This window comes from Asterias amurensis, chromosome 13, assembly GCF_032118995.1.
Source record: "Asterias amurensis chromosome 13, ASM3211899v1".
In the NCBI taxonomy this organism is placed as follows: Eukaryota; Metazoa; Echinodermata; class Asteroidea; order Forcipulatida; family Asteriidae; genus Asterias; species Asterias amurensis.
In genome coordinates this window covers 82,779-92,592 of record NC_092660.1, presented here as the reverse complement: position 1 = coordinate 92,592, position 9,814 = coordinate 82,779, and the positions used below count along the sequence as shown (strand labels likewise).

Below are 9,814 nucleotides of genomic sequence, written 5' to 3'. Positions count from 1 at the left end.
GATTGACTGATTGATTGATTGATTGATTGATTGATTGATTGATTGATTGATTGATTGATTGATTGAAATTATTCGTCTAAAAATACAGCAAGAACATGCCAAAAATAAAATGAAATTAGAAGAAAAGACAACGAAATAAGGTAAACCAAATAGAACACAAGATAGAAATACTGGACAAATTATCCAAGGATAACCCCCCAAAACAGCCAAAAACTGAGACTTGCTTCCCTTGGGGTCGTTACAAAAAGACGGCAAAAACACCAATAAGAAATTGAAGATACAAAAAACAGACAAACATAGACAATAGCTAAACGACGAATCATGGAAAACAGAGCAAGAAAAGGTTAAGGTTTTATTTTGAAATTGACTGTTTACATAAAAGGTAATGTTTGAATTCTGAATAATGTTTGGATTTGGCACCTATTGGCGTTCAAGTTTTTTGGGGTTTTTTTGAAGGAAAATGAAGATTGAGTTGATTCACAAGAAAGTCGTGTCTTTTCAAATTATAGGGACCAACACAACATGCAACACATGTAAATGCAACTGTTGTTAAGCCTATATATGTTGTTCTATTATTGTTTACGGTTGTTACTGTACAATCCTTATACATTTAATAGTTGTGCCATCAATCCTTGCTTTCTTACGAACTAAATGAGCTTTTTGATAGTCATATACAAGTATAAACAAATATATTGATCCTTAAAAAAAACTAACAACGGTTTGCAACCTAGTCGAAAACTTGGCTGTGAAATAAATTGCTACTTGAGATTTGTTGAGAATCGCCAATAAAAGACCCACTAGATAGACTCACTTAATATCTTAGCAAAAAATGTATATTGTTATTGAACAAAAGAATTATGCGCTGTATGAACTGGCTGTATACTGGCAGCTGCCATGCACGCATAACTGCATGCAATGTAGGAGTGCGCCAACCATTGGCTAGAGCTGAAATGATAATCTCAAATACATTAAAATGAAAGGAAATTGTGAAATTCATTGGAAAGCATCTATGAAGTGAAAGCACCATGTATGTTTGATGTGGGCTATCAAGATCTGCTAAATGGTAAATTATTCAGACTGTGTCCTCACACTGTAAATGAAACACGGAAGGAAATACTATAAAACAGACAAAGGAAATGAGTTAGCTCTGGCAGCCACCATGAAAGCTAGCTATGATGGGTCGGTTTATGTACTGTGTTTTTAGCCGTGTGTTTATCCTATGTAATTTGCGGCCATTTTTTATATAGTTTTACCTTGAGGGTTTCTTATTCACTCTGTTGCCAACGTTACCGAGTGAAGATGTATACGCTTGACTAGCTTGCATTAGTATTTGTGAAAGCAAATGAAGCTTATATTTATGATAGTGGCCGGCCAAACCGTTGTTATGACATTTACAACCAAAGGACTGTATTCGATATCATCAGGAATAATTTGCGTGGACATGTAGTGTTGTTTTAATGCAGATTCTACCCCCATGGGTTTGCCTATATCCTTGAGGCTCTGACATGTTCGTTATTGGAGACGTGTTTTGATGGTACCGGTATAACGCTGCACTCGGCTTGCGCATAACCAAACCTTCATATGAGTTAATCAATTTAGAGATCATTTAAAGTAATACTAACAGTCTACCCAGCGTGCGAGTGTCTGTGTCTTGCTCTTTGTGATGTCATCATAGCTGAATTAAAGAGTGAAATATTTGTTGCTTTGGATTCCATCACCATGGTGCAGCAGAATGTGGCATTTTAGATTAGTTGATGTTGACAAGCTGCCAGATCTAACACTCCAGAGCACCCATCAATAACCGAACCGTGCGCATGTTACGTTTTCTTGACGGCTAAATTTGTAGCCCGCGGCACGTGGTTAACATATAGTGAAGTGTGAGATGTGGTGAGATGTGCATGAATTGGGAGTACTGCCGATCGGTATCTTCAGCTTGGGGAGTCTTCTTCTTGCAGCGAGAGACAGAAAGGAAACAGTGGAAGGAAGAATGAGCAGAGAGGAGAGCTTACTGTAAGCTGCTTGACTGTAATTGCAAGGTTGTTTTGATTGAATTTTATTTACTCGATGGATCCAGCAACACGAAGCGAAGGCTTTCATTACGGTCAACAGAAGTCAACCGTGAGACGAGAGCTCAGACAAATCATTGTGAGTATTATGCTGTCTTTTATTACATCGAAGGAACATCATTAAACGTCTCTATTTTGTTCTAAAAACATTGTTTACATTGTTGGAGAAAAAAAAAACGAACACTTGCACTATTTGTTCTGTTGTTATTTTGTACAAATTGTGGAATAATATTTTTATGAAACCCAAAACTCGAATTGTGTATACTGCTTAATACTTTGATCAATCAACATTACTGGAGTATTTTTTTTTTACAAAAGTAATTGATTTATTAAAAATATAAGCAGAAACACAAAATTGTAAGAAATTATTGAAGATAATTTAGTAGTGTTCAGTGCCTTTAATGTTGTGCAATTTAGGCTTATTCAAGACAGCAGAAGGAAAGGTCAATAGAAACACTTACTCCTCGTATCTTGATCAGAAGTTCTGGGTCGTCCTAGTTGAAATACAACTCGTCTATCTGTTCTCATGCCAATAATGAAAGTACAAACTTAAAGGCTCTGAACACTTTTCGTAATTACTCAAAATAGTGTCGATGGTATAAAACATTTTGAGAAACGGCTCACCTCGTAGTTTTTGAGAAAGAAGTTATTTCTCACTAAAATATTTGAATGAATAAGAGACCTCAGCCGAGGTCTCGAAGTCAATCATCTGAAAGCACAACGACAAGGTTGTTTTTTCTTCCATTGTTCTCTCGCAACTTCAACGACCAATTGAGTTCAAAAGGACGGAACACTGACGAGGAAAACCTGTTATAAATAGTTCCTTCTCCGCAGATAATACAAAAATAAAATCTATAAAATATTTACCAACAATACTACAATGGAAATCTTTAAATAACGCTCTATTTGTTTCCATAGCTGGATGGTAATTGATATTTCCTCCTTTTGGAAGTCGTAGACTCCATTCACTCCATTCGAACCTCTAGTTTAGACATCTCAACCATATTTTATTTATTCCATTCAGATTTAAACAGAAGTTTGTAAAAAAAACTGAAATGTAACATTTAAGAATACAGACAAGGGAACGGGTTGGAGAAAGTCTCCTTCCGTGACTCCGCAAGACGGAAGTAAAACCGGAAAAGACAGGAGACAAGTTTAGGTAAAAAGGCAATAAAAGAAAGGGTGAAGGGGTGAAACGCTGGTACAATTTTTTTGAAGCCATTATAAGCCATCAATTTGAAGGAATTTGTATTTGGCTTTCTAATGCAAAATGACCATTTGATTATTCCTGGGTATTTTCCCTGGACAAGGTTTATTATGAACCATTATGTTGTAGACGGTCGTTTGGTTATTGATAGCATTTGGAGTTATGTGACTCTTTGCATCTCATTGACTGTATCGTATTGTCACAACCATTCACCCAACCCCCCTTTGCCATTAGAGCAAAATGCCGAGCTGAGGAGTCTTGTACTTTTAAAGGCATGGACACTGTTGGTAATTACTCAAAATAATCGTGCGCATTCAAACTTACTTAGCAACGAGCAATGGCGACCTGTTCGTAGTATAAAATAGTGAAAATGGCTCCCTCTAAAGTAATGTGGTTTGGGGGAAAGAAGTTATTTCTCACTAAAATACTTGAATTTAATAAGAGATCTCAGCTGAGGTCTCGAATTTAAGGTATATGAAAACACACAACTTGTATGACAAAGGGTGTTTCTTCCATTATTCTCTCAACTTCGACGACCAATTGAGTTCAAATTATTATAGGTTTGTTATTTTTATGCATTATGTTGAGACACATCAAGTGAAAATACTGGTCTTTGACAATTACCAAAGGTGTCGTGATCCTGTGCCTTTAAATGATCTGGTCAAGACAGTCTAGACCCCATTGCTTGCCAATATCAGCTACCGAATAGTTTGTGCAACACTTAACAATATTGTACAACTGTTCAATTCTTTAAGCTATAATATTATAATGTTCTTGTTGATAACATTGTAAGCAAATATTTGTGTCTCTCAATCGAAATGGGACATATCATTTTCATAGCTTCTACGTTTGCATTTTCATCGGTTGCAGTTGATAAAAACAAAGAAAACAATGAAAACTTTACTCTATATTTTTGCCAGGATTTAAACTTCGGCTAAAACCATATAGAAATGCAATTCCCATATTATTTATTTCCCAAAGCGCTGACAATGCTCGTAATTTAAAAGCCAAAAGGAAATTGCACAAAACCTGATGGGAAATGTGAAAAGCATGTTGACAGACTTGTAATATTGTTGCACAAACAACTTAGCATTTGAATTATTTCACAGTTCATAAAGGTAAACCCTGCTATATTTATGATTAATTCGTTGTAAAGACTCGTCGCCCATAGTTTCAGGCGTCTCAAAACATTATTATTTTATTTAAAGCGTACTTTCTATATATGGCATTTGCTCGCAGATTATCGATGTATCATGGGATTTTAATAAAGAGTGGATGGAATGCCAAGCTTCAACTGCGCAGGAAGAGGAGATAAAATTAGATCCTTTTAATTGGTTTTCCTAAGCTAACATGAACTTCTGCCCATTCCGTTTCCTAATTAACTTGAGTTTCATGTTATTGATATCTGTGCCTTCTCTCTTGCGGTTTTATAGGAAGATTTGGACAAACAAGATCGAGCATTACTGAGGGTTTCTACAGAGCTTCTGGACACCATAGCAGCATTAAAAGAGGTGCATGAATTACCTGATGTGAAGCAAGATCGAATAAGACTGATGCAAGAAACACCGGGGACCGCTGGGAATGGTCCGAGCCAAGCAGGGAACGTGACCGGAGACTTACCTGTAGCTACGGCATGGATGTGTACGTTAGAGAAGGGCAACTAAAAGGGCAATGTACTGTAGGCCTGGATCGAGCAATATTAGTCTCTGCACCAGTGGCGTTAACCAAAGGGCACGAATAAATTAAATTAGTTGGGTTTATTTTAGATCCATTGGTCCACCCAAAATATTGCTGAACTAGATTTGTTTAGTTTGTACACACTTGTTATTAGAAATGTTCTTTTGATCGAGAGCAGGTTAGAAAGTATGCAAATTTAGATCGGAGATAAGTCCTCATTAAACACCATTAAAGGTACTGGGCACTATTGGTAATTACTCAAAATAATAGACCATATGCACATGACGTCATTTCAGTACGGCGCCCCCGCATTGAGGTCAAAAGGAGGTTGTTCATTGGCCAATCTATGTGCATTTCGATTGTTTCGTCACCGTTTGACCTCAAAGATGGCGGCTGGATGACGTCAATGCATATGGTCTATTGTGAGCAAAAAAAAAACGTACTCGGTAACGAGTAATTGAGAGTTGTTGATAGTATAGAACATTGTGAGAAACGGCTCCCTCTTTTCGAGAAAGAAGTAATTTCTCACTTAAACATTTAAGAGAAGAGACCTCAGCTGAGGTCTCGAATTCAAGGTATCTGTAAGCACACAACCAGGCAACAAGGGTGTTTTTTTTCTTCCATTATTCTCTCGAAACTTCGACGACCAATTGAGTCCAAATCTTCACAGGTCTGTTATGCATATGTTGAGATACACAAAGTAAGAAGAATTACCAAAGATGTCCAGTGTCTTTAACAGATCGTGGCAATTATATGTAAATAACATCCGTATAAAGAGCTCTAGAAAAGTGGCATATAAGAGAGTCCTTGCCTCATTCATAAACCCAACGAGGACGGCTATGGGGCTGAATAGTAAAAGCAATGAAAACATACTCGACCTCTAATACGAATTCATAACGAGCAATAACAAGAAATGGAAGGACAATGTTTGTAGGCCAAAATTATTTTTCCATCTGAGTCTGGCAAGCGCCCCCCCCCCCCCACACACACGCAATAAGACTGGAAAAGTAGACTTATAATGAGTTTGTGAGTATTGCGAGTTTTCAATAAAGTGCTTAATCGAGGTGTGACTAAGGAATATTACGAACAATAATTTAATAAAAATGAGTGAAATCGTTAGTTTCTATCAGCAACCTACAGTTACTGAGATGTCAAGGAGCCACCCAACTGTTGTTTTCATCGTACTGCATCTCTTTGGAACTCCTTGCCTGGTGCATGTTTCCCTCCTTCCTACAATCTCGACTGAAGAATATGAATTCCTACCTTCAGTTTCCCTGAATTCCTTTCACTTTCAAAAATATTGTACTTTTTGTAGCCCCTACCAAGAGTGGCTTTTATAGCCTTGTTTGGGGCTAACTTGCATACACAAAATGTATACATAACAAAAAACGGTCTATGAGACCCATTATTAATATTCAATAACGGAACTCTACTTGATCTTTTTTCGATGAGGTTTCGTGACTACTGACTGATAAGACGACCAATCGAAGCCTCTTGCTTTTCTAGACCGTGCTGCATGGAAATAGAATATGTTTTGGCACTCGCGCTGAATATAATGAGCTGTTATTGCTTCTAGCTAGGACAGTACACTTTAAAGCTGAACAAATTTGATAAAAAGGTGTTGAAGGGAATCTTATTTTTGACAGCAGTCAGTTGTTGCTAATAATGCAAAAATGTCCCCCCCCCCCATTCCCCCCAAATTTGAGACCATTTTATACACTGTTTTTAAAAACAGTCCCTTCTCTGTAGTATCGGGCAGCTTCTTTATAGACCTCTAACACGCTGCCTCCATCTTGGTCATGTTCCCTGTATCAAATAACAGTAGTTGATTCTAATATTCATTGTACACAAAGGAACCAGACCATTTCGCCTCAAAGCCTCGGTCTGGTTACATTGGTTTGAAGGGGGAGAACATCAAGAAGGCCGCACCATGATAGAGGTTTATTCTCTGCTAGGGTGGAAGCTTCTGCAGGCCATTACTATGCTTGCTTTACTTGTTCCATGTCCTTTTGGTTTGTTTAAAGCAGTTTGCAACAGCTAATCCTATCTCTGTAACTTCACAGTTACATCAAAAGCATATCTCAGAAAACAATAAACATTTACAAGGTTCTTTTTCTAAAGAATATCTATAGGGGTGAACAATAAATTTGTTGTCAATGTTTGAAAATGTACTCTATAAGGCCTACATTTATTTTGTAAGAAATATGTTTTTGTTAATCACCTTTAAGAAACTGCATGACCGTCGTCAACAAAGAGATCAAGTGCTCTCTGTTCCTAAACACTAGCTGCCGTACTCGCCATCCGGTAACCGTACATGGAGTAGTACCACGATGAGGCCGAGATGGTTTAGCAATGGATCAAGTTGTGTTTAAGACTACAGTATAGTTGAAGGATAATGTAGTTATACCGCCGGTTGGAAACTAACACAATTGTGTGGATAGACTGAGGGACGGATCTATTAGGCCAGTTTGTTTGCAACTGCAGATGATCGATCGTAGCAATGGAGGTAGGATTCGATCGTACGGAGCTGAAAGAGTGCAAGTCTACCCAGGCAAATAACGAGAACATACCTCAAGACGACTGATCAAAAAGGTGTTGACTTTCTGAACATAATATGTTCACTCCCAAGTTGTTGACTTACTGAAGATAAGATGTTGACTTACTGAACATAAGATGTTGACTTACTAAACATAAGATGTTGACTCAATGAGCCTAGGATGTTGTCTTACTAAACATAAGATGTTGACTCAATAAACCTAAGATCTTGACTCAATGAACCTAAGATGTTGACTTAATGAGCCTAAGATGTTGTCTTACTAAACATAAGATGTTGACTCAATGAACCTTAAATGTTGGCTTACTGAACATAATAATGTTGACTCAATGAACCTAAGATGTTGTCTTACTGAATATAAGATATTAACTTACTGAACCTAAGATGTTGACTTAAATGCAGTGGACACTATTGGTATTGCTCAAAATATTGATTATCATAAAACCTTTCTTGGAAACGAGTAATGGGGAGAGGTTGATGGTATAAAACATTGTGAGAAACGGCTCCCTCTGAAGTAATGTAGTTTTCGAGAAAGTAATTTTTCACCAATTTGTTTCTGAGACCTCAGATTTAGAATTTGAGGTCTCAAAATCAAGCATCTAAAAGCACACAACTTCGTGTGACAAGCTTTGTTTTCTTTGATTATTAATTATCTCACAACTTCGACGACCGATTGAACTCAAATTTTCACAGGTTTGTTATTTTATGCATATGTTGAGATACACCAGCTGTGAGGGCTAGTCTTTGACAAAAACCAATAGTGTCCAGTGTCTTTAACGTGATAATTTGTCTCCCGGCCAGGACGACTTTACACTAATTATGTTACGCCTAAGTCACCATCTTATTCAGAAGCCCGTGATGATGAGTTGCATCATGGTTACGTCATGGTCGTCATGATGCTTAAGTTATCTCGTTATTTAGATAAATGTAGCTCTCTTGGATCTCCGTGATCATCTGCAGTAAAACAAATTGTACTCGATCTGTCTTCGATCGCCCATCACCTACACCATTATTATGTTACTTTCCAACCGGCGGTATAACTACTTTATCCTTCAACTATACTGCGTTTCGTCCAGGTTAACCAAGTTACCAGTAAAGGTTAATTTTGCAGATATTCAACCTGCCCAGTTAATTTTGTGATAACCCAAAATGTCTTAGACGCAACAGGATTCAATACTAGGCCAAGACCCTGAGAGCGTGCACTGGTTCCTTAAAGGCACTGGACACTATCGGTAACTCCAAACAACTGTTCGCATCGAAACTTACTTGGTAGCAAGCAATGGAGCTTTGTGAGAAACGGCTCCCTCTGAAGTGAAATGTTTTCTGAGAAAGAGGTAATTTCTCACTCAAATAATAAAAGACTTCGGGCCTCAAGCTTGTTATTAGGCGTTTGAGCTGAAAGCACACAAATGTGTGCAACAAGTGTTTTTTCTTCCATTATTGATGACCAATTCAGTCTAAATTTCCACTGGTTTGTTATGCATAATTATGTTTGGATACACCATGTGAGAATACTGTTTTTGTTTACACTTAGACCTTAATGTGTCCAGTGCCCTTACGGTTAACACCTCGCTAGTGCGATTATTCCGTCTACCCTCTCCCCCAACCTTGTGAAATGATTGGGGGGACAAAATAACCAAAAGGCTTCCCCTGTGCAAATCCAATAAGACAGTAGACTAAATTTTGTGTATGTTTGAGCATCCTACCTCCGTGGGTTGAGCAAGGCTCCACGAGGTGTTGTTTCTATCCCATTCTTTTGATGATTCTGTAGAGTCAAGGGAAGATGCGCTTATAATTTCTCCCATTGCTAGAGGGCACGGCGCAAGAAAACAAAAACGTAGGCCTATAGGCCCCGGACGCGTGCTCCGCGCAACGCACGTCGGCAACAGTGCGGTTAAAAGGAAGAAGAAGAAGAAGAAGTTAGGATGCTTTTTGCTTTCGAATTAACCTGGACAACTGGTTGATGCAATTGGTATTTACTCAACATAATTATTAGCATAAAAACATGCTTGGTAAAGAACAATGGGGAGAGGTTGATAGTATACAACACCGTAAAGAACAATGGGGAGAGGTTGATAGTATACAACACCGTAAAGAACAATGGGGAGAGGTTGATAGTATACAACACCGTGAGAAACTGCTCCCCGGCTGAAGTAAGGTAGATTTTGAGAAAAAAGTACTTTCTCACTAAAAATACTATTGTTTGAATTGAATAAGAGACCCCATCTAGAATTCAAGCATCTGAAAACACACAACTTATGCGACAAGGGTTGGTTGATTTTCACATTTTTTTTAAAATTTGACGACGCA

General features: G+C 37.9%; 1 protein-coding gene across 1 annotated transcript; it reads left to right on the top strand.

The window, feature by feature from the left end:
• Window positions 1-1,185: 1,185 nt before the first annotated feature.
• LOC139946557 (uncharacterized) lies at window positions 1,186-7,662 on the top strand. Its single transcript, XM_071944255.1, has 2 exons — window positions 1,186-2,145; window positions 4,707-7,662. Exons 1-2 carry the CDS (start codon window positions 2,065-2,067, stop codon window positions 4,935-4,937), a joined length of 312 nt encoding a protein of 103 aa, XP_071800356.1. The 5' UTR covers window positions 1,186-2,064; the 3' UTR covers window positions 4,938-7,662.
• Window positions 7,663-9,814: the final 2,152 nt, after the last annotated feature.